Source organism: Leuresthes tenuis, unplaced genomic scaffold, assembly GCF_036924035.1.
Source record: "Leuresthes tenuis unplaced genomic scaffold, fLeuTen1.0.hap1 SCAF_3, whole genome shotgun sequence".
NCBI classification, from domain to species: domain Eukaryota; kingdom Metazoa; phylum Chordata; class Actinopteri; order Atheriniformes; family Atherinopsidae; genus Leuresthes; species Leuresthes tenuis.
This window is the reverse complement of record NW_027325357.1, coordinates 40,585,318-40,611,745: the sequence shown is the minus strand read 5'-3', so window position 1 is coordinate 40,611,745 and position 26,428 is coordinate 40,585,318. Positions and strand designations below refer to the sequence as shown.

Sequence of the window (26,428 nt, the reverse complement as noted above, 5' to 3'; positions counted from 1 at the left end):
TTCTATATGTAGAATTCTTCTCAGAAACCGTGTAGTCAAGTAATGTAAATTCAAAAGTTATTAAAAAATGGTCAGACAAGAGGGAACACTGTTAACTGTTCACTCTCAATGCCATAAGTCAGCACAAGGTCAAGTTAATATTTAGGCTGTCATTTTCAACATCTACATGAATATTAAAGTCACCCACTACAATGACTTTATCTGTACTCACCACTAACTGGGATAAAAACTCTGAGAATTCAGAGAGAAACTCAGAATAAGGGCCAGGTGGACAATACACAACAACAAACACAAGAGGTTTTTGTGATTTCCACTTTGGGAAAAACTGAGAATCAGAGATTCGAAAGAGCTAAAACTAATCTTGGGTCTAGGACTGATTAGTAACCCTGATCTGAAGATAGCTGCCACTCCTCCTCCTCTGCCTGTGGTTGGAGGAACATGAACATTTAAATAGTCAGAGGGAGTTGATTCATTAATGCTAACATGATCCTCCTGCTGCAGCCAGGTTTCTGTAAAACAAAATATATCAATATGATGATCAAAGATCAAATCATTCACTAACAGAGACTTCGAAGGGAGAGATCTAATATTCAGCAAACCACATTTAATAGTTTGATGTTTTTGTTCAGTTAAATATTGCTAATTAGTGTTAAAATAGTGTAAAATAGTGTTAATTTTTTTAGGTTATCTGGATTTGCTCCTCATGTGTTTATTGATTTATTTAATTTGGGTGGTGTGGGAGCAGACACAGTCATTATGTTTTCGTTTTTTTGGGGGTTTTTTTTTGGGGGGGGGGGGGTAGCAGCAGGTGGGAAGCCGCAGAGAAGTGTGTAAGACTACAACTCTGCATCCTGGTCTCAACCCTGGGATGTCATGTTTTTGGATGACTAATAAATTCGTCCATATTTCTAGAAATGAGAGCCGCTCCTTCCCAAGTGGGATGGATGCCGTCTCTCCTCATCAGACCAGGTTTTCTCCAGAAAGATTGCCAATTATCTATGTAGCCCACGTTGTTTGCTGGACACCATCTTGATAACAGAACACAAAGAGCTTTCATCAAGACCTCAGTGGGACTGTGGGTGACAACCTCGGAGGCCAAGTCCAAGCATATTGCACAAATTGATGTTACGTAATAACTACAAGGAGATGATCTGTCCCCACTGCTGTTCTGCAAAGGCTTGAACCCCCTCAGACACATAATCACAAAGAATGGGTATGGATAACGGTTCCAAAGTGGAGTGACCATCAGCCACCTTGTCTACATGGACGTCATCAAGCTGTATGCCAGGACTGAGCAAGACATTGACTCACTAATACACCTCACTGGGATACTCAGCAAGGATAAATGTGGTTGAATTATATCAAAGAGGCAAGGTGATCTTTCAGGACAACTACAAATACATTGGGATCCCAGACATATGGTAACCATGAGAAGCCAGGTGTCTGCCTGCCTCATCATTCCTCTAATATACACTTGTTTATGCCTTCTCTCCAAGTGCCAGGAAAAGTGTACAGGAACAACTGTGCAGAGTAAGGGTTCAAAATCCAAAGACAAGTCAAAATTGGTGATGCCTTCAGGGGTACTTGAGAAGGACAAAGCTAAGATCCTGTGGTTGCAGATGAAGGCTGTGGTGAATTCCAAGTGACAGCAACATCAAGAAGGAACATGAAAAAGTAGAAAAATACCAAGGGCTGAAGGAAAAAGTTGAAAAGATGTGGGAAGTGAAGGCAGCGGTTGTACTAGTGGTAATCGGGGGAGGGGAGCCGTGATCCCCAAACTGGGAGGATCACATCAGGAGATCCCAGGAACATCAGGGGTCTCTGTCCAGACGAGCGCAGTTCAAAGAACAGCTAAAATACCGTGGAGAACCCTCAAGCTCCCAGGCCTCTGGTAAAGGAGCTCAGCTTGAAAGAAAGGGTACCACTCGGCAGAGTTTGAGATTCTTACCAGGGAGGGCAAAAAAACAACAACAATAGCAAAAAAACACCTGTCTAATAGACAGTCTCAAAATCTGAGCCAACCACACGGTGTGACGCGCATTACAACTCATATATAGCATAACATCATGGTGCAAATATTTTTTTTGTACCCCTCACCCCCACCCCAAACACAAGCGCACACTCATGCGCTTCGCATGCACACACACACATACCCTTAGACATACACGCACAGCCACTCAGAACTGCTATTGTCACCATGTAGGCTAACGTCACAGGTAACTGGCCACACATTCCCGTTCTGAAGGTGTTCTCTGTGCTATCAGTTTGGAAATGGCGACATGCAAAGCAGAAAACTGCATCCTTTCTAACTGAACACTCAAGTTAATGGTGATTCTTATAATAGTAGGTGGAAAAAAATCACTTTACACTGCCAAAAAGTTTTGAGGGGAATTCGGATAAAGTAGGCTGCTTGGTAGAAGCTTGTTTTTCTCTGAGATCATCTGTATTATCTAAAAAAAAATCTGTTTTAACTCCTTGCCTTGCGGTACAGTGGAGCTGCTCGAAGTTAGCTGAGAGCTAGCTGCCGCTGGGGTTAAGGTTAGGGTTAGGGTCTCTGTTCCCCCGTCATCGTGAGTGCTCGTTGCTGCAGTAGTTGAGCTGCTTTTCTCACTTTCTGTATCCATGGGAGCATCAGGATGTTTTAAAAAAAAGTCTTTATATCTTTATCGTTTTATTTTTGTAGTTAGTATATTTGTCGGCTTATCACATTATGACTAGGATAGCAGAATGGCTGCTGAAGAGATGTATGAATTAGTATCAGTCGCGAACGAGCCGGTTCAAAGAGCCGGCTCACGTTTTTTTTATTTTTAATTTTTTTAATTTTTCAACTTTTCCTTTTCGGAAAAGTACCTGCAGGCACTGCGGGCATTGGCTACGGGTGTCATATGCATACTGTGAAACCAATCGTGAGGATTAACAAGGCTCATACCACCAAGCAGGGAGGGGCGGGGGCAGCAGCCTGAGATGGTGACAGGAGGAGTGGGAGGGAGAGATGGCTGATGGAGAGAGGAGTGAAGACAAGAGTAGAGTGTGGGTCAAAGATGAGTGAAAACAGAAAAACAAAACAAAACAAAATTTACCCCCCCCCCAAAAAATATTTTCATTATTATATCATAATTATTGACAACCAAAATATAAAGAGTCCATGTTCATTTTGATTATGCTGTGATTTTGATCTACCGGCAGCCAGTCAGAAGCGAGTTTATTTTGAAAACCACTTTCTTGCGCTTCACACGTCCAACTTCCTGTCTGCGTCATCCGCGCCAAAACAAAAGCTTAAATCAAATGGAGAAAAAATTAAAAGACTCAAGAGCAGCATATCGTCATATTTTACAGGACCACAACAAAAAATATATACTGTTTTCATAGTCTGACCTATAGTCTACCCGATTCACCATTAAAAAAACATATTTCTGCAAATGCAGTGGTTAAGTTCACGTTCAAAATAGGCCTACCGCCTACGTTATGTAGCCTAAGTTTAAAGTTTATCTGCACAAGAATCAACAGTTTTCATGTTTTCACACTGTTGTGTGTTAATTTTTCTGAATAAAATAACCCCCCCCCCTTTTCACAAATCGCACCCTGGTCAAACGACTCGAGCACCAAAAACTAATTTGTATTTTTAATGGTCAAATGAATTCTGACATATTTACTGATGCTGTGTATGTTTTATGTCACTTATGAATATATATATTTTTTTCATTATATAATATTTTTTCGATTTAATTTGGGAACACTGTAATTAACTTTTATGACCACTAGGAGGAGCAATGCCATCCCGCAAACTTCGCCGATGCCGCTCACCTATGTGGAGTCTTCGTAAATGTGTATATATATATATCTCATTTAGCAGCTGCCCCCGTTCAGCTGAATTTGATTACACTTTTGGATGAAAAACTTAAAATCACCAACACTTCATAATAAACATTATTGATGTTATATTATGCCATGGTATGACAAAACTGGCTTGCTGATTACTTAATTAATACAGGGGCTGTGAAGTGCCTGATGTGAAACAGGGTACCTTCAGTGGGTATTATCACTCATGTGATCTCATTCCTCTGCAGATCTTTGGTAAAATTGCACTGGTGGATGGCACATTCGTCAACAGAAACAACAATTTCCAGACATTCCCTCAAGCTGTGCTGCTCTTATTCAGGTAGGTGCTCTTATTCAGATTCTTTTTTTTTTTGGCTACAAAAACTACATGAAACCCCATTTAACATGCAGCATCTGCTATGTCCATGAATAACATAATCTAATGTTGACAAGCATTTGTTATTTAATGGTCTAGTCTTGTATAACACGTTTTAAACATTTTCTATGTTTTCCAAAACCCTTTACATATGTTCCTTTTTCACCCATTCAAACACATGCCCAGCTGCTTCACATACTTCTTTTAAGATAGCACTACTTTTGATAAAAAGCCTTTTTTGGGAGCCAGGAAACCCAACAAGTTCAATGGGTTCCCCATGTACAGAAGCTGCAAGTCTCCGTACATGGGGCCTATAGGGGCACGTATATATGTGTATGTACATATATATACATATATATAAGTATATAGCACTTTTTCAACAATCACATGCCAATGAACATGTTGGGTCCAAGGATAGGCAAGGTAGGCATGCTGGGGATCAGACAGCCAGCATTTTGGCTGAAGGACAACCACTCTATCTGCTGAGCCATGGCTGACTCAAGACACAGAAATTTAGCGCATGTGTGTAATGTATATTTAAACCTCTTCTAGTATAGACTAATCTAATCACATGAATACATGTGTGATGATATGGAGAAAGAAAGTCAAGACAATCAATACTCAAATGAAAACTAATAAAAATATTGAGCTTAATATGTGACTGAATGCCTTCATAGAAGCAACATGGATGATGGCATTTCACTGGATAAGACTGGATAAATCCCTTTAAAAACAAACAATTCAAGAGGCAGTGTCACACAACCGAATTGTAAAGAGAAACATTTTGAGTAGTGTTTCAGCCTAAATGTGTGATCAGATTTTTTTTGTATGTTCTGTAGATGTGCTACAGGAGAGGCTTGGCATGAAGTGATGTTGGCGAGTATGTATGGGAAGAAGTGTGACCCCAAATCAGACTTCCTGCCGGGGGAGGAGTACACCTGTGGATCCAACTTTGCTATCATCTACTTCATGAGCTTTTACATGCTCTGTGCTTTTCTGGTAAAACAATTTAAACATTCATATATTCATAAGGCCACATTTGCATGACTAAACTATAAGAATTAAATGTAAAGTTCCTTTAGTTCAGTGGCTTTGAAACAAGTGGAAGGACAGCAAATTGCCTGTGTTACAAAAGTTCGATGAGGCCTGACAGATCAAATAAAAAATTATATCAAGCAACTACAGTCCTTATTTCTCATCTCAAATCTTTCAAAATCAGATTTTAGAAGTCAGTTAAGTGAAGTTGTCCATTTACAATTAGGTCAGAGTGCATAGCCTGAACAGGGAGGTCTGTAGTGCTACAGTTGGACTGTATTGGTGTGGTGACTACAGTGACTCAAATAGCCAAACATTTCTAACAGTATATCTCCTTAACTGCTGAAGTGGATTATCCATTTTTTTATCCAAATAGAGACGGATGATCAAGACTTCTTATGTGTGTTTAAAGCAGATTATCCACTTTAGCAACAAAAAGCTCACACTGATTTACACCAGTCTGGCAATTCCATCTGCTAACCTCCTAAAAGTCTGGATAATATTATGATTATCAATCAACAGTCAGTTAATTTATTTGTCTAAATTAAAAATTCATGTAGGCCTGACCCTCATTTACAATTGTGACGAGCAACACAAAGAAAATCCTAATCCAAAAGTATTGTATTTCAAATGATCAAGATAACTTTCAATAAGAATGATAAAAATCCATTGTAAAAATCAACAAAATGTCACAATGTTAGACTGGACAAGACACAGCTGTTAGCTTGGAACTGGATTTATTTACACTTTCTAGCTCAAAGATACTGGGATCATATGACAGGTATAGCCAGACTTCAGTGCTTGAATGCAGGTAAAGACACAGATGAGCCAGCAGGTGGGTGAACTGATAGCAGAGGGAGGCAATTTATGGATGTTACCCAACGACTGAATTCACTGATCTAGTGATGAGAGGGTGATGAGGAGATGAGCCATAGTTGCACTGGAAAGCCTACAAAGATGCAGGGATGCCACACCAACACACAGAGAGACCTGTAAACTGTCTGATCATGACAACAAATGATACAACAAATCAATAGATGCATTAATATGCATGCAGAACAAGATTTGATAAAAAAAATATTAGAATGCTATAATTAGGCAAGCACAGGCAGCGGCTAAATGATTTCCCACCTTTAATTTGAATTATCCAAAATCCAGATTTTCAGTCATCTCTGTCAAAATCGACTCTTTATCATTCGTTCCTGCTCAGGTTGCAAGGAACTTGGGTGTCATGATTGATGGCCAATTAACCTTCTCTGAACATGTGTCGGTATTGCTATATCACGCCGCTGTGCACGACTCAACATAAGTAAGATCAGGCTGTTCCTGACACTACAAGCTACCCACTTCTTGTATAAACCATGGTTATCGCCTTGACTACTGCAATGCCCTTCTAACGAGCCTCCTGGCTTGAGTTATAAAACCGCTACAGATGGTCCAGAATGTGGTGGTGCATCTGATTTTTTATCTCCTGAAAAGGGCACATTTTCATTGAGCTACACTGGCTACCTATAGCTGCTTGCATGAAATTCAAGTTACTAATGCTAGTCCACAAAGGGATTTCTGGGTCTGTTCCCACCTTCCTCAACGCTCTCATACAGACCCGTGTTACCCCTCAGCTGTTAGCCCAAAATGTAAATGTCAACAATAGGTATATAGTTTGAGGTGAGGAGAACCAGATTGTGGTCTGTTTTCCAAATAGTCTCATTATTCAGAGTGGATGTGAGGAAGGAAGACCAAGGTGCAGATACAGAGCAGGAGCCAGGAGGTAACTTAAACTCAGTTTATTTGGAATAGAAATGAAAATCACACCCATGCTGTGCTGCGCCATTACGCAGGAGCAGGAATAAGACTAACGGGGAAAACCACGACAAGGATCTGACAAAGAATGAAGACAACCAGGAGTTTAAATACTGTGGGGAAAATGATTAGTGAATAATATTAGCCGAGGCTAACTGAACACAAGTGAAGGGAGTGGAGCTGATGACCGGGCAGGAGGGAACTCAATTCAATTCAATTCAATTTTATTTATATAGCGCCAGATTACAACAACTGTCATCTCAAGGCACTTAAGTAATATAGTCCAATTCAAGCCAATTGGAATTCAATTCATTGTAATCATAATCCAATTAATTCATATAGAGCCAATTAAAAAATTAATATCCTAGCTAAGGAAACCAACAGATTGCACCGAAACTTGTCTTCAGTCCAATCTCCCGTCCTGAGCCTGTGGCGACTGTGGAAAGGAACGACTCCCTTTTAACAGGAAGAAACCTCTGGCAGAACCAGACTCAGGAAGGGTGGCCATCCGCCTCGACCAGCTGGGGTTTGAGAACTGAGGAAAAGGTGAGGAAATGGCAAGACTGAAACTAGACAGAAAACACAAAATACAATGATTTTGACAAATGGAGGCAGAGCAGAAGAGCGGTATGCATCCTTTACATCAGCTTAAAAGAAAGTCAAACTTTTTATTTTGATGACTAGGATGATGGAGCACTTGACAGACTGTTGGAAGTGTAGGAGAGAGTGAAACTTGGTTGAAATATCTAGACATTGCCATGAATGCGTTCGGGTGTTTTGTTTGTAGTTCTGCAACGACGGAGCTGATGACGTTAATGACAGCAGTGACTGCAGGTAACATATTAACCGCTTCCAGAATAACAAAGGTGAACTCTCTTGGTGGATAGTATTGATGTAAACTCACAGCTAGCAGTTCAATGTCTCTGGTACAGAATATTTCCCATCAAAATCAAAGAAAGATTCGGTCTGTCTGTCTTCTTTCACCTGTTTTTCCACCTAGCTCCTGCCCAATATCCATGGTGGTTCAAATTATCAGGGATTTGGTGTCTCATTTCAGACTTTATTTGGCATTTGGAAAGCTTAATTAGCTGCTCCCATTTGTAAATAACTCTTGTGTTGGCATGGTTATTGTTCCATAAGTGGACTTTATACCAGGCAATGTTAAGTCAAGTGTCTATGACTGACTTTTTAGTTGTATCATCAGGCCTTTGCCATATGTCCTCAACACTTGGCTAAAGAGACGTGCAGAGCTGGCAACTTATTACCACCTTATGGTGGGTTGGGTACATTAGTAGGATCTTTGTCCATGAGATCTTCAACTAACAATTTCATGATCAACAGAGCCTGTTGTAGGCAGCAACCAGAGGACCTGCAAGTGGATGGCGAAGGTCAGGGAAGCAGTCCATCTGAAAAGGAAGGACTTTTGGGCTTGGTTGTCCTGGAGTCATCTGAAGCAGCAGACATGTACCTAATGCCAAAAGGGCAACAGCATTGCTAGTTGTAGAAGCTAATACCCAGGTATCAGGAATTCAGTGAGGACATAGAGAGGGACTTTCATTTCGCCCAAAGTATGCTCTGGTAAGCGATTCGGTATCTCAGGAAGGGAAAGCAGGACCTGTCTCAGGTTGAACCCCATGGTGAAGAGCTGATAACCTGTACTGGGGAGTGGAGTGGTGGAAGGAGCACTTTGAGGATCTCAGAATGTCTTTATTTAGGAGTCCGAGGACTTGGGGAATACCCGTTCATAGCTTTGGAAGAGTTTGCTGAGGTAATCAAAAAGCTCTGATAGAGTGCTGCACATTTGATTTAATTTCTTATTTGAAATTCTATATTTCGTGATTAACGTGAGGAAGTGAAGAGGAAGCTTAGCAAAAAGGCAATGCCTTCAATTTACTGGTCCATCTTTGTTCAAACCCTAACTTATGATAACAAGATTTGCTAAGTGGCTGAAGTAATGTGATTGCAGGTACAAGCAGCTGAAGTTTTTTTTCTTTGGAGAGTGGCTGGGCTCAGCCTTCGATATAGGGTGAGGAGCTCGACCATCTGGAGGGAGCAAGGTGTAGAGCTGCTGCTGCTCTTTCACATCAGATTGAGTCAGCTGAGTTGGTTTGGGCATTTGACTAGGATGTGTCCTTGTAACCCTGAAGAGATTTCCTGAGCACATCCAACTGGGAAGAGGCCCTGTCGCAGATTCAGAACACTCAAAAGGGATTATACATTATATCCCTTCTGTCCTGGGGATGCCTGGGAGAGGGTTGTCTGGATATCCCTCTTGGAACTTCTGTCTCAGTTGTCCAACCTCAGATAAGTGGTAAGAGGGTAATGGAAGAAGCAGATGGACAGAATAACTGTGCCGTGTGTCAAGGTCAAAGATACTCCTGTATTTGGAGACGGAGCTATATCTAATATAAACATAAACAGAATAGTTACATGCAGTTATCTGCCACTGTCTCTGACATCACAAAACTACCACCTGAGGTACTGGCAAAACACCAACAGGTGAAACAGCTGATTGTGCACGTAGGTGCAGTGGACATCACAGAGAATCAGTCTGAAATCCTAAAAAAAGACTTTGAGAAACTATTTGAGAGTCTTGATAAAGTGGCGATACCACTTGGCGATTAGTGGACCTTTCCCAAACTTCGACAGGAGGATAAACAAATTCAGCCGGCTGCTTCAGTTGAACACATGACTGTCCAAAGTCTGTGACTCCAGAGGACTTACATTTCATTCAGAACTTTAATCTTTTCTGGTAAAGAGATGATCTGTTTAAAGGAAAAGGCCCACACCTGAACAGAGGTGGAGTGAGACGACTGACGGATAATCTCCTCCATGCTCTGAGGCATCAGAATGGGCCAGGACCGGGTCCTGGGCTGCCACCAAGAGAGAAGAGGAGCAAGAGAAGAGCTCCTGCCTCGCCACCTAAGGATCCAGAAAAGGAGTCAACCACTGCACCCACAGCAGCACCTCCAGCCTCCCAAACACAGGATTCAGCAGCTCCTCCATTGTCTTCACCACGGCCCTCAACACAGGCCTGGGACCCACCTACTGCATCTACACCCTCCAGAGACAATTCACTATCATTCTCTTCTCCACCGTCACCTATGAATCTTCCTGATCACTTTCCTGATCAGACTCCAGCAACCACAGCTCCCCCAGCTCGGCCCCCATCATCGGTGCCCACAGCTGTTATTTCCAACAGCATCAATGCTGTTGTTTAGGATGCTAAGGGCCTCTGTGTTGATAAACCCTATCTCAACCAGAAGTCCAAGGATGAAGTGAAGAGAGGGACAGACAGACTGTCCAATCAGAGAAATCTTATCCATATCCCTTGCAAGAACATAGCGCCCAGTTCCAATCTAGCTAATCTCAAACACGCAGTACTCAAATCACTTCTAATTAATAGTTTTATTTCCTCTCACAGTCTTGATTTTATGTTTTGACATAGCTCAACAAAAACACAGCTAATGCAGTCCTGATTGAGTCTAGCACCTCACTTAAATTTTGTGTCTGAAACATGAGAAAACCAGAGGGGTGGGGGTGTTTGTGCCATGTTCCGGGACAATATACCCACCCACAAATTGTCATTTGGGTTTTTTCATCATTTGAGTATGTGCCATTCAAAATGGAGATAAAACAATCTTCCATTCTTTACATCACCATTTACAAACCACCACAGAATTGTTTTATTGATGATTTTACTGAATTACTTTCTACTTTTTGCACTGCTTTTGACCGTTTAGTCATAACAGGGGACTTAAATGTGCACGTGGATGTAGCCCATAACAAGCAAGCTAAATATCTCACTGCTGTCCTTGAAATGTTTGGTCTAACTTAGCGTGTGACTGAGGCCCCCCACAGCAGAGGGCACACTCTAGATGTGTTAATTTCAAAGGGTGTTGTTATTTTAAATATGGACGTTGTCGTTGTTGCTTTATCTGATCATTTTTGTGTTTTCTTTGACCTGCTTGTTGTACCCTAACCAGCAATTGGGTCTGCAGTTTTTCGGGGAAGACTCATAAATGACAGAATAGGGACCTAAATGATTAGGTTTGAGAACACCCCGTGTTCTAATGTTGATGATCTGTGCAGTTCCAATGTTGAGCTCTTACACATCAAGTCTCTTAAATGTTTTGGATACCATTGCTCCTGTCAATGTTAGAATGATTAAAAGTAGGCAAAGGGCACCAAAGAGTCGTCAGGGCACAGAAAAAAGAAGTGCCAGAGAGCCGAACGGAAATGGTCAAAGCTTCAGGTTCATTATGAGATTTACAGAGAAAAGCTATGTGTGTTCAACCAGACTTTGAGTAGAACAAGGGAGAGTTATTTTTCTGAAACCATCAAAAACTGTAGAAACAACTCTCGCGTCCTGTTTTCTACAGTAAACAGATTAACAAACCCTCCAGTTTCACTGCCTTTAGAACTCATTTATACATCTATGTGTAATGAGTTTGCAATATTCTTTAATGACAAAATTGAAGGCATTAAAATGCAATAATTTCCACAACACAAACAACTACTCTGAAGTCAACTAGAGCTGACACATTTCACACCTGTTAATAACAAAACAGTCGAAGAGATCATCTGCAGTCTGAGTCCATCAACGTGCTACCTTGATGAGTTGCCTACTAGATTTCAAAGTCTATGTTGCCAAAACTCGCTCATCTAGTTAACATCTCACTCCAGACTGGAACTTTTCCAAATACCTTAAAAACTGCTGTCATTAAGCCTCTTCGAGAGAAGCGCAATCTTGATGCCACAGTACTGAACAACTACCCTCCCCTATTTCAAATATACCATTCTTAGGCAAAGTCCTAGAAAAAGTTGTATACCAGCAGCTTTCTGACTTTTTCCTGTCTAGCAATGCTTTCCAATCTTTAGGCCCCACCACAGCATTGAGACAGCTCTGATCAAGGTGACAAAATATATTCGCCTGAATACAGACACAGGTAAAGTCTCAGCCTTAGTTCTGCTGGACCTGAAGTGCTGCCTTTGACACAGTTGACCATGCAATCTTCTTACAGAGGTTAGAAGACTTTGTGGGAATCTCTGGTAGTGCTTTAAACTGGTTCAAGTCCTATCTTGAGGACAGGAAGTATTTTGTTGAAATTGGCAACTGTGTCTCAGACCAAATAGCTATGATTCGTGGGGTTCCCCAGGGGTCCATCCTAGGACCCCTATTGTTCAATTTGTACATGCTCCCATTAGGCCAGCTAATACGCAGCTATAATGTGTCCTACCACAGCTATGCAGATGACACTCAGATCTACGTGTCACTGATGGCAGAAGAACATAGGCCTGTAGATACATTGTGTCACTGCATTGAACAGATCAGTGTGTGGATGCAAAACAATTTTCTCCAGCTAAACTCATACAAAACTGAAATCATTGTATGTGGCCCACAGAAACAAAGAGAAAGTGTTATCAGTCACCTTGAGACTCTCTCTCTAAAACCTAATAATCAAGTTAGAAATCCAGGGGTAATATTGTACTCAGACTTGAACTTTAACTTTAATATTAGTCCAGTGCTCAGGGCTCTGCACTGGCTTCCTGTCGCTCAGAGAATAGACTTTAAAAAAGCTCTGCTTGTGTGCAAGTCTCTTCATGGTCTAGCGCCAAAGTAAATCTCTGACATGTTAGAGCCATATGAACCAACTCGGACTCGAGATAGGACAGTATGAATATTGATAAATTGAATTAAATTCAATTCCATTTTATTTATATAGCGCCAAATTACAACAAATGTCATCTCAAGGCACTTAAGTAATATAGTCCAATTCAAGCCAATTGGAATTCAATTCATTGTAATCATAATCCATCAATTGTAGGTTCACTATAGAGAATCTACTGCAATGTGATGTGAAGAAACACACACTATGAATTATTTCTATTCCATAACTGTTGTAAAATACAACAAAATGAACAAAACACATCAACCATAGTGCAAGAAAATGAGAAGTTACACAAACTTAGTGTCTCATAAAATCTCCCAGATTTTACTACTCAATTGTTGGCTGCTATGACATAGACTAATGTTCTGACACATGCCAGACCTGGTGAAATGTTAACCCAAAGTCTGTCACATCATATGCAAACAGCAAATATGCAATCTGCCTGTTCACAGCATTAGCACACACAGTTCGTTGTGGCTAGTGTGATGGCTAATTGCTCATTTTAACTTCTTTCATGTTAGCAAGTGATTAACTGGTTTGGGTGGGTTTTCAGATGCAGATCAAGTTTGATGAAGTTGAACCACAACCACTCTTTGCACACTACTGTCCGCTTGTTGGCTGTCTGTGTGAGGGCATTGCATCCAGACGTTATGATTCGAAGCACTCCTGGTGAACTTTTCGCACTCGCCATTGTCTGATACTGAAGTAATGCATCAAATGTATGATACTGAAGATGTTCGCTTCACACTTGGCACATGCGCGTGACGTGACGTTGGCCTTTACATCTAGCTCAGAGCCAGAGATCATACAAAAAGATTAATGACAGACAGATAATGAGACTAATAGTAATAACAAGAAATAAAGGTTGTTCACGAGCTTCAAGTCCAAGTCAAGTCTGAAGTCACAGTTTAGTGAGACTTAAGTGCAACTCGAGTCAGAGTCGTGAGTCCAAGTCCCTAGCTTCTGGCATATGACAACTGAAAGTATTTTATTTGCACTCATCGCTTTTAATCTAATAAATTAATGTTAATTATTTTTATGTTTTACGGAATTATTTTATTTGTCTTGTGATTTTATGTTGCTGTAAAGCACTTTGAATTGCCTTGTGTACGAATTGTGCTCTATAAATAAACTTGCCTTGTCTGATGCTGACTATCTTGTTCAGCCTTTCAGTAGCCAATGTTAATCTGTTTTAGATAAGGAGGCTCTGTTGAACAAAACCTTGTCTCTTGTCTTCTTGGATAAATTCAAGTACATGCTAATTTAAAAAAGATTGGTTGGTTTAGCTGGACTCTACTTTGGCCTTTGACACTGGTGATCATGATTCAGGATATGGTGGAAAGTTGTGGTTCTACTTTAGAGTGGTTAATTTCCTATATTTCTAACAGAAAAATTGGTGTACATATAAATCTGATTATTTCAGATACTATTTGTATGTTTTGTGGAGTCCCACTGGGTTCTTTTCTGGGTCTTGTCTGGTTATTGCTATATATTCTTCCTTTAAAATAGATTATAAGCCAGTTCAGCAACATCCTGTTCCAAGTTTATGCTGATGACATCCATCTCTACTGTTGATTTAAGAACTCGTGAGTTTTACAAATGGTCACACTTTTTATATGTCAGGTTCCGTGGACTCAGGACACAGACGCAGGGTCGTTTTGGATATTTTTAAACACAGAACACAGAGCACAGCAAGGCAGGGCGATCTCCAAGCAGCGCAAAGAAAAGGGCTGTGAAAACCTAAGCGTTCTCCTCGATCACTATGGCGGAGGAGGAGCGCAGCTATGAAAGTTACAAAACAAATCTCTCCAAACTGGGAGGAAAACAGAAAAGCTATGAACAATTAAACAAACAATGACACGCTCTCCTAATGAGGCAGATTTAACAAAAGACGCATTCTTAAAACAGAGGCACTATAAACTTTAACTATAACTTAAAGCTCTCCTTTAACGGAGGCGACAATGAAAGGTTACAACAAAAATCTCTCCTTAAAAACGGAGGAACAAACAAGGTTATGAAACTTACCGTGATAATAAATAAACTATGGCTATGGACAAGAATAAATTACAAACAAGATAGCACTGCAGGAGGAACGCTCACTGCAGGCTCGTGGTACTGTGACTATGACGCTGGTAATGTAGCTCATGGGAAAAGACAACATACTGGCACAAGACAAGGGAGACACAGACAATTTGAACACATGAGGGACCAAGGGGAACAGGTGGAAACACTTGGGAACCAGGGAAGACAATGAGACGATTGACAAGGGAGGAAGGGCAAGATACCTGAGAAGGTCAGTGATTTTTCAAAATGAAACAGGAAATGACGAGATAAGACATGAAACAGAACATAAACCGTGACTATATATTGCTTTACTGACATCAAGCAATGGATAACTGAGACTTACCTTCGGTTAAATCTTGAGTGTCTGATCATTGCCCCTGACATGGTGACTCCACAAATCAGGCTACAAATTGTTTCTTTAGGCCACTCTGTGCAGGTGATCCCTACAATATTCGGTGTTGTGTTTGACCAGCTGATGTCAATAGACCATCAGTCCAAAAACTGGTTCAAACTAGCTTTTACCACATGAGGAATATTTCAAAATTAAGAAAGCTGGTGTCAAAGTCTAATCTGAAGATGATTATCCACTCTTTTTTTCATTTCATTTAGATTATTGTACTTTCCCTAAATCAAAAAAAAATCTATTGAAGGCCTTCAAATTGAACAAAACGTTCCATCAAAACTTAACTGGAACTAAAAGAAGAGCACATATTACTTAAATGTTATATCTCTAGTGATTACCAGTTAATTTTAGAACTGAATATGAAGTCTTGGTAATAACATTTATGGCTCTGCGTGGTCATGCCTCATTATATTTCCGAACCGTTGAAGCTATACTCTACAGCTAGAACTCTCAGGTCATTTAATCCGACTAATTCCTTTCAAACAGTTGCTCTTCAACTATGAAATGCCCTACCCTTGTTTTCACATTGTTGTGATCATTTTGATTTAATTTGTAACAAAAAATGTTACAAAAATATACGAACATTGAGTGTATTTTACCCGATATAATATATATCCTCTCAAAAAAAATGTTTCTCATCAAAATATATTAAAACATGACAACACTTGGCAAATTGAAGTACCTTTCCACTTCTTATTTACAGCAATACAATACTTCATAAAACAAACAAAAAAACCAACAAAGTCTTGACCATATAAAAGACTCAAAAATCACTCCCAGTATTTTTGAGTCTTTTATGAATCTTGTGAAATATTTCACAAGATTCAAAAATTACCCGACGTTAGTGTTCTAGGATTAAAAAGCAGTTGAAGATTTTACTTAGTAGGGATTTTTATGTAATTTACTGTTTTACTGTTTACTGTCTTTTACTGTATATTGTTTTTATTTTTGTATTTATTATAAAATAAATTTGTGACTTTTATTTGAGAAAGGTGCTATACACATAACATTTTACTTTCTGACTTACTAAATGACACAGAGAACAGCTCCAGTAACTCTGTTTGGACAAAAAGGTGACCAGGCTTTTCATGGTCTGTAAGATTAAATCTTTTTATATCATACTTTAAATCTTGTATGAGATATAAAAAAATATCACATCTCAGAATAAAACTTAAGATAAAAAAAACATAACAGGCGGCTGTAACTCAGGAGGGAGGGCGGTTGTATCAAGGTTGGTGGTTCAACTCTTAGCTTCCTCAGGCCTCATGTCCAAAAGTCCTTGTGCAAGACACTGAACCCCATGTTGTCTACCTATGCGTTCATTGGTGTATGAGTGTGTGTGAATGTTTACAACAAAGGACTCTGTAGACTGTTAAAAAAAAAAAAAAACCCTATGTGGACTAAAATGTGCTGAGTGAATGTGGAATGTAGTATTAAACCATATAGAACGGTCAGCTAGACTAGAAAAGAGCTATACAAGTACAGTCCATTTACCATGAAGCTGTGGGCTGGAAATTACTTTTTTCCTTTTAAGATTCAATTTTCAATCACATGCAGTTTAATTGAGCTTAATCATTCACTCTCCTCAAGGTTTCAGACAAGAGTGAATATTATTATTCACGTGAGGCATAAATAAACATAAGTATTAAGTATTTCAATTATTTTTATAATTGCAACTCCACAGACATGAACAACAATAACAAGGGGAAAGCATTTAAACTATGACAAATTGTAATATAACATTTTTTTTTTCAATCTCACAACCATACAGTGCAGCCGGAAAGTATTCACAGCGCTACACTTTTTCCAAAATATCCTGAGTTACAACTTTATTCCCAAATAGATTAAATACATCTTTTACTTCAAAATTCTACACACAATAGCCCATAATGACAGAGTGAAACAAGTTTGTCATGACCATCAAAAGTGAGCTCAGGTGCATCCTGTTTCCACTGATCATCCTTCAGAAGTTTCTACAACCTGATTACAGTCCACCTGTGATAAATTCAGTTCTCTTAGGAGTCTTCCCAGAATTGGATGCCCGTCCATTCTGAGTGATTGGGTTCGAAGGGCCTTAGTCAGGGAGGTGACAAGAACCCAATAGTCACTCTGACAGAGCTCCAGCATTGCTCTGTGGAGAGAGGAGAACCTTCCAGAAGGACAACCATTTCCCGAGCACTCCACCTTTATGGTAGAGTGGCCAGATAGAAGCCACTCCTCAGTAAAAGGCACATGACAGCCCGCCTGGAGTTTGCCAAAAGGCACCTGAAAGACTCTCAGACCATGAGAAAATAAATTCTCTGGGCTGATGAAACAACGATTGAACTCTTTGGCCTGAATGCCAAGCGTTATGTGTGGAGGAAACCAGGCACTGGGCATCACCTGCCTATTACCATCCCTATAGTGAAACATGGTGGTGGCAGCATCATGCTGTGGGGATGTCTTTCAGCAACAGGAACTGGGAGACTAGTCAGCAATGTACAGAGATACCCTTGATGATAACCTGCTTCAGAGCGCTATCCCATCTGACCTGCGAACACCTCGGGATCCCCAGGAGGGACTGAAGAGTGTCGCTGGGGAGAGGGATGTCTGGGTTTTCCTCCCAGACTTGTTATAAGGTGTGAAACCGTCTACGTTTGAAGAGTAGACAGTTAACATCGCGGAGAAGTATCAGTTGTTTTTTCTTTTTGTTTTTTTAATTAATGGAGCAGTGTCTTATGGTCACTGGGAGTGGCCACTGGTAACTACTTTTATTGTGGTTACTGCAAGGGATTGATTTTCAAGTTGATGGTAAGAGGTGGTAAACTTATTGTGTCTTTCTTTGACAGAAGTTCTCCCTTTTTATGTCATTTGTGCAACATGAAATGAAAATTCCCAGTGAACATGTGTCACATTGCTACAAAAATGATAAAAAAAAAAAAAAAACAGCATTTGACAGCAGGTTGACAGCGTATTGCATTAAAGGAAAGACATCTTCCCAAAGTTGGTGTTGAAGGATGTCAGTGTGTTGAATTACCACAAGGGGACAGTGTTTAGCAGGTAAAAGACTGGCAGCAGTAAACTTTAGTATTTTATCTTATTTTCACTGTTTTTCTGTTTACATATTAGTCATTCAGGGGTGAGCAACACCCAGGTTTGTTCAGAAAAAAAATTCATGAATTGGAATTGTTTGTGCCACCTGAAGCCATAATCATCCTGGTGCAAGCAAAATAAGCAAATATTTTTCCTCTATTTATGTACAGATCATAAACCTATTTGTGGCTGTCATCATGGATAACTTTGACTACTTGACACGTGATTGGTCAATTCTTGGCCCCCAGCACTTGGATGAATTCAAGAAAATCTGGGCAGAATATGATCCTGAGGCCACGTAAGTATTTGTGTTAATGTATATGACTCTAGCTGTACTAAATACTTTTGTGGATAGAACTATTACTCTGGTTCCTATGGGGCTCTAGATTACAACCTGTTCATCCAGGAATAATCCAGGAATGCTGTTATTGCAGTGACGTTCCTGATTTTGATTATGTGGCTCACTTGGAAAGTTCTTTTGCCATCTATATAACCTTATTTGTTAACATTGTGAACATCTATCATGTTGGAATCTGTGCAGACTTTTCCTGTTTGGTGTAGAAAAAGTATCCGAGACCCCTTCCATTAAACCTTTGAAAGGTAGTGACCCTTGATGGAAAGGGGGTTTACTTGAAGTCACAAGGTCAAGAGGTCATCAGGGGGGTTGTTTATGTGTCTGATATTAATTTGGAGTTTGTGTTCTCACTTTCTTTTTATTTTATGTGTTCTTACTTTGCCATGGTGCTGGAGGGGTAATTGAGGGGTTCTGAGAAAAGAAAGATGTCAGAAGAGGAAATGACACTTGGGGTGAATGGCACACATCTTCACGACCCCAATATGGTGTGGAGAAACATGTCACAGCACAAAGACAAATTTCTGTTGTAATAGTTATTTATAAAAATAAATAGGAGTGACTATTTCAAGTACCAATGTATTTGAAATGTGAGAACCAATGGGAAAAAAAGAGGGGTGGGTTTTTTGTAAAGTGTTAAAAAAGCCAGTTAGAGAACTTCTGTATAGAGAATGGTGGCTGTGTCAAGGAAACAAGGTTCATCACGGTAAAGACCAAAGAAAAACAGACAAAAAATAAGAAGAAATAGTGTGTTAAAAATGTTCTTAGACACCATCTACTTCTCAGTCTCTCATTTCTGAGACTCCTGTAACTGTATATCAAGATTTGCCCTTGATAACAGATGCTCCCAAGAAAAGTATGGTGTTTCTGTGCAGAAATCCTTCCACTGAAGTCTCTGCAGGAAGAATGGTCACGGGAGCCCTTTGGATTGCGTGGAAGGTGGGACTATATGTTCAAGTATGAAATTGGGGAATTTTGTATCAGTTGGATAACAAACATGACCGTAGGTATACTGACTTCCAATGACTGGGGAGTGTTGAAACTGGAGTGGAGAAGGGGTAGAAGAAGAAGATGTACTCCACCGCCTGCTAAATGTCAGACAGTACAACCTCCCTTTAGCGACAGTGAGCTTGCCCAATAAAAATCATTTTCAGGACTATATAGTTGAAAACAGCAGCTTTTGGTCGCTGGTTGTTCTGTACCAGCCACCTGACATCTGAGAAGAAAAACCCCACAGATGTTTTTGTCGAGAGTGTTTTAACTCTAACGGTGTGTTTAAGATATTGTATTCACTGCTTGGATGCAGAAGATTTATGAAATAGCTGAATGGATTTCATCTATCTTCCACAGTTGCCAAAACTGGAATGGCATTCTAGCGGTGAAGTAAACACTGTCTTTTAGACTCCGCCTCCAATTATGCACCTCTAGGCACCTCTAGTCAGGCGGCTGTAGCTCAGGAAGAGCAGTCGGCCACCAATCGGAAGGTCGGTGGTTCGACTCTGGCTTCCCCGGGCTACATGTCGAAGAGTCCTTGGGCAAGACACTGAACCCCACGTTGCCTCCCAGTGTATCACTGGGGTATCACTGGGGTATGAATGTGTGTGAATGATTAGAAAAAGCACGTAGTTAAGTAGTTAAGACGTGCTGTATGAGTGTGTGTGAGTGGGGTGAATGCGGCATGTAGTGAAGCGCTTTGAGTGGTCAGTTAGACTAAAAAAGCGCTATACAAGTACAAGTCCATTTACCATTTACCACATTGTATAAAGCAGGGATGTCCAAAGTTGGTCCTTGAGAGCCACTGTCCTGCAGATGTTTATAGATGTTTCTCTGCTTCAACACACCTGATCCAGATGAAATGGATTTCTTCAAAAGATTGTTAAGTTTTGCACAAACCTGCTAATGATGCATTGATCTGAATCAGGTGTGTTGAAGCAGGGAAACATCTAAAACCTGCAGGACAGACACCAGGCACCTCGACGACTGGATAATAATAATAATAATAATAATAACAAATTTTCCAGAAGCAGAGGGTGCGAGATGGTATCAAATGCTGCGCTGAGGTCGAGGAGGATGAGAATGCTAAGTAGTCTGGAGTCAGCTGCACCGAGGAGGTTGTTGGTGATGGGAAGAGGATCGAGCTGACAGGTGGTGGTTTTGGCTTTATGGATACTGATACTGGGGTGAAGTCGGAGAGGGAGCTGATGAGAGGTTGGCCAGAGGTGATCATCCAGAGTGGATCGTTTGAGGAGGTGCAAGATGAAGCCAGTTGTTGGTGAATGGTGTTGATTTTAGAGCTGAAGAAGTCCAGGAAGGCAGTGCTCTGATTAGTGGAGATGTCTGGAGGGAGGATTTTAGGAGTCTGAAGTAAGTGGCTGATTGTTGAGAAGAGGACTCTGCTGTTGCCTGTGCCAGTGTTGATTAGGTTGGAGTAGTATGATGATTTGGCAGTGGTGAGGGCTCCCTTGTAGTGATGAAGGTGGTGCAAGTACATTTGACTGTGTACAGTGAGTCCAGTCTTTTTGTAGAGTTGCTCCAGTCGACGGCCAGTGGCTTTGAGCTGGTGGAGCTCCGGGATGAACCAGGGAGTGGTATGAGTAAATGAGACTGAGTGACTTTTCAGGGGGGGCAGGGTGGTGAGGGAAGAGGAGAGGCAGTTATTGCAGTGAGTCACCAGGTCAGCTGGGGAGGATGCTGGGGGAGGGCTGGGATAGGAGCTGATAAGGGTGGAGAGATCTGTGGTGTCGATAGTTTGATGTTTCTGAAGAAGATGGTCCGTTGTTCTTTGGCTTTGTGTAGTTGGGTGTGAATGTCAAAAAGTACAGCTTTGTGGTCGGAAATGGGGAAATCAGTGACATAAATGTTAGTGGGAGTGATGTTAGTACAACAGATTAAGTCGAGTATGTGACCTTTGTTGTGGGTTGGGAGGTTGACATGTTGTATGATACCAAGTCCAGGAGTGATGTAAAGTATTTAGCAAAGATACTGGATGAGTTGTCAATGTGGATGTTGAAATCGCCAGGGAGGATAACAGTGGGGGACATTGCACATACAGATGTCAGTAGTGATGAGAGTTTATTGAGGAAAACAGCAGAGGGTTTTGGTGGTCTGTAGATGGTCACAATGCTAGCGGGTTTGGGGCCTGTGAGTTTTACAGCTAAACATTCAAAAGAGGAGTGATGGGGGACTGTGACAGCAGTGACTTTGATGTTATCACGGTGAAGGAAAGCGAGATCACCCCCCCTCCCAGTAGCACGAGATTTACTAATGAAAGAAAAACCCAGTGGGACAGGCTCATTAAACTGGGAGAAGTAATTTCTGTTTCTGTTGCTGTTGTGTTGAGTGTATTGAAAATACTTTCCAGAGCCACAGTGGATGTATCTTGGTCGTTTGAGAATGTAGTAGTGGGATGCAAGCTGAGGGGGTCCTTGAGAAGGTCCGGAGACATATCTCCAATGCCGAGTAACAGAGCGGCAGAGATGTGCACGTGAGAGTCAAACATAGTAACTGGCTAACTAACAAGTGGCGAAGTAGCAGACAGGTAGAGACTGTCCAACTGCTGTTTCGATGTTGGTTCAGCAAGCTGAACCCAGCAGACAGATTTAAAGTCCAACATTCACACAAGACAATGCTGATGAAGCAATACGAAACTTTAAAAAAAAAAACGAAAACAGCAGAGGAGGTGTGGCAGCAGCTTGCCAGCGGACCTAACCTAACTGTGGTAACCATGAAAACGTGGACATCCCTAGTATTGAGTATTGAGAGACATTTCAGCACAACCCCATACACTGGTCCACATGGGGAACAAGACAAGGACTGGTGGACAGAAGACTTTGTGATTGTGCTAGTGGCCCATGGATCAGAGAACGTTCCCCCATCTGCATCATCAACATCATTATCATCATCAGCCCGATATCCCAGATAAAGGACACAACCTGGATCCGTATCATCCTCCTACTCCACCAACTTCGCCCGAATGCTTAATAAAAAAAACACGGCACTGAACATTTTGCAACACGTAGTGACATAAAGGCCTCAGTTGTGAAGATGTTTAACCATACATTAAAGATAAGGATGCAGAGTTTTTTTTACTGCTAATAACACAGTTTTTGTGGAGCAAAAAGCAGAGCTGTCCAGCTTGTCTTTGCGGCCTCCTATGGGGAATTTTATTACCAGATTCGGCAGAGATGCATGCCATCACAGTAGCACACAAGGATTCTCAAAGACAATAGGTTATTGGATTCTGCTATACCTTCTGGTAACCTTCTGTGCATACGTGGCCAAAAAACACCCTCAGGTTGTTGCCACTATGTCTGCATCTTAATATATCTACTGTCACAGTCTGCTCTTTCAGTCTATGTTTTATCGGTCACAGTTTGTTTAATCATGGTTTCAGTTATGTTCTAGTCCTGTTTTTCCCCTGCCGCCTCGGTTCACTCAAGTCACCTGGCTCATTGTTCATAGCTGCACCTCATTCACTGATCACTCCCTCCACAGTATTTAGTCTTCTGGTTTCCTTTCAGTCACTGCAGAATCCTTACCTCACTATCCCTTCATGCTTCCATGGAAAAAGATAAGTTTGATTGCCTGCCTCATAGCCTGTTTAATATAGTCATAGTGTTTTTTCATGTTAAGTATTTTTGATGATCCGGCTCTGCCGCGCCTTTTGTTCCTGCTCCCCGTTTTGTAAATAAACCTTTTGATTTTGGAAAAGAACTGCATCTGGGTCCTACCTATCCGAACCGTGACAGAAGGATTCTGCCAGTATGGACCCAACATTTCTGAAGGAGCTTCAGAGCCGACTCGCCGCCCTGCAGAATTGCTTTGCAGAGGGTGGTGACATGTTCAACCGGTGGTGGCTGTCGGGTCAGGTCCTGGAGGTGTTCCGGTGGGGACTCGGTCCGGGGACGCCCGCAATCCAGGCTGCCTGGGAGGACGTGATAGCCATCCACCACAAGGCACTCGTGGATGTGTTCGGCGCGGATTCGGCCCAAATGTTGCACGCTCTCCGCGGGCCTCTCATTTCTCCCTTTGCGTCCCCAGCTCCGTCCCGGCACAGCCCACTGACATCGCCGTCCCGGCACAGCCCGCTGCCGTCACCTGGCTCATTGTTCACAGCTGCACCTCATTCACTGATCACTCCCTCCACAGTATTTGGTCTTCTGGTTTCCATTCAGTCACTGCAGAATCCTCACCTCACTATCCCTTCATGCTTCCATGGAAAAAGATGAGTTTGATTGCCTGCCTCATAGCCTGTTTAATATAGTCATAGTGTTTTTTCATGTTAAGTATTTTTGATAATCCGGCTCTACCGCGCCTTTTGTTCCTGCTTTCCGTTTTGTAAATAAACCTTTGGATTTTGGAAAAGAACTGCATCTGGGTCCTACCTATCCGAACCGTGACATCTACATCTTCTGATATTTACATAACCAGACCAAACAACATGTGGCGTGAGCAGTGGCAAGACAGCTTTGCTCCCACATAATGGCCCCTGAAATCACTGATAAGTGATTTGAGAAAGTAAATTAGTTGATTACTCATTTCTATAAACTACCACCATACATACTAAGTACATGAAACATTAAAATGAAGACATTAGAAACACTAAAGAAAATAATCAAATAATGGTACATGGTAAATGGACTGTACTTGTATAGCGCTTTTCAAGTCGAGCTGACCACTCAAAGCGCATTTTCACTACATGTCACATTCATCTATTTACAGACATACAGCATGTCTTAGCCTATACAGTTTTACAGGCTACACATAGTGCTTTTTTCTCATAGACATTCATCCACCGGTGGATACATTGGCATTTCCAACTAATCTAGGTGATCTGCTCCACACCAATTCCATTCATCCATCCATTTGCCTCTGGTCGAGGCGGATGGCCACCCTTCCTGAGTCTGGTTCTGCCAGAGGTTTCTTCCTGTTAAAGGGAGTCGTTCCTTTCCACAGTTGCCACAGGCACGCTCAGGACGGGAGATTGGACTGAAGACACGTTTCGGTGCAATCTGTTGGTTTCCTTAGCTAGGATATTAATTTTTTTAATTGGCTCTATATGAATTAATTGGATTATGATTACAATGAATTGAATTCCAATTGGCTTGAATTGGACTATATTACTTAAGTGCCTTGAGATGACAGTTGTTGTAATCTGGCGCTATATAAATAAAATTGAATTGAATTGAATTGAATTTCCTATACCCGCTTAATCCATCGGTCGGGTCGCGGAGGGGCTGGAGCCTATCCCAGCGGTCATCGGGCGAGAGGCAGGGTACACCTTGGACAGGTCGCCAGTCCATCACAGGGCCACACAGAGACAAACAACCACACACACACACTCGCAATCACTCCTAAGGACAATTTTAGAGACACCAGTTAACCTAACATGCATGTTTTTGGACGGTGGGAGAAAGCTGGAATACCCGGGGAGAACATGCAAACTCCTCACAGAAAGGCCCCAGCCTGGAACCCTCTCACTGTGAGGCGATGGTGCTAACCACCACACCAAATTATTTTATAAAATTTCTTATAATTACAGTTTTTGTTTTATTATTTCATAACCAGTCAGCACACCTATTATTGATCAACATTTTTTGTAGCTTCAGTTTCAGTCAGTTTACTGGACAAGAGTTTTTTTGTCAACCAATAATTCCTACATCAAGGCTCTCACGTTGCTTGTGTGAGTACCTTTCCTTTGTTGCGCTGTCCCACAACACGTGCTCAAAACTCCTTACCTTGGCATGGGAGAGATAGAGAAGGGGGGGTTAAATGTATTCAAAATTGACAAGATTTGAATAGGAAAGTATTGCCAGTGTACCCAACATAGTAACAATGGACTTGTCACAGAAGTCCATCCAACAGCAAGTCACAAATATCCAAAAATCACTTTTCAAAAGAAACATTTTTTAAAAATTGAGCTACTTGACTAATTTTTAATTGATGAATGAGGTATTCTTCTATTTTTATTTCTATTTGTTTGATTTGCTTCAAACTCAACACAGTTGACGGTCTCCCAGAGAGAGGGACGCAGAATCCAAAATCCCCAGTCTGGAAAAATCTCTTATTTTGGAGTTATGAGTGTCTAAAGTCTCAATATCAAGACCTTGCCAATGGACACTTGACCTTTTCCTGACCCCAAAGGTCTGCTTAAGAGGTTTCCCATTGGAATTTTATTCACCAAACTTATATGCTGTGCTATCTGGATTCCGGGAGTTGGATAAAGTTTGTTTTTTGTGTTAGTAGCTTACTGCTATAAGGAAATAGCCCTCTGAGGGGGCTGCAAGTTTCAAATTGTAGAACATAGGTTGAAAATAGAGGAAAGACTTCAAATTTGAATGTACTCAGCACTTGAGATATGGGCATGTACATTTCAAATACATAAGCATGGTTTAACATAGCTTTTTGTGGTCAAAACAAGACTTGAGGACCTCCCAAAAGGGACCTTGTTTCTTAATCAGAAGGCACCCTTCTGTTCCTGTTTGTGGGTGTAAACCGCTTGTATGCAAAATGGCCTAGCCTAAAGTTTTTCTTAGTGTTAATGACCTTGAAAGACACTCCTATGCGAACAGGCCTGGCTGAAAGTTGTTTCCAGAGGTTCACGTCTTGGAAGTGGATGGTCCTGACCTCAGAGCTCACATTTGACCCTTGTGACCCCAGACGAGTGAAGCATTGTTTAAAGTTTCTTGTGGAACTTTTTGCTCCAAATGTGAACCAGTACCTCTCTTTAAGCTATTGGTTCAGGAGGAATTGGTCCCATGTTGCTGTGATGCTCCTGAAAGAGAGTAGCTCTCTGAAAGCCACAGAAGTGCAAGTGCTGGATATATTGGATATAT

The 26,428-nt window shown here is 41.2% G+C and overlaps 1 protein-coding gene across 1 annotated transcript in view; it reads left to right on the top strand.

The window, feature by feature from the left end:
• The window catches only part of LOC140304052 (dihydropyridine-sensitive L-type skeletal muscle calcium channel subunit alpha-1-like), a 247,211-nt gene that overhangs the window by 169,847 nt on the left and 50,936 nt on the right, over window positions 1–26,428 (top strand). Inside the window, exons 32-34 of the mRNA XM_072383062.1 lie at window positions 4,068–4,159; window positions 5,035–5,194; window positions 18,412–18,539. Of these exons, the coding sequence (XP_072239163.1) occupies window positions 4,068–4,159; window positions 5,035–5,194; window positions 18,412–18,539 (380 nt within the window). The remainder of the gene's footprint in view (window positions 1–4,067; window positions 4,160–5,034; window positions 5,195–18,411; window positions 18,540–26,428) is intronic.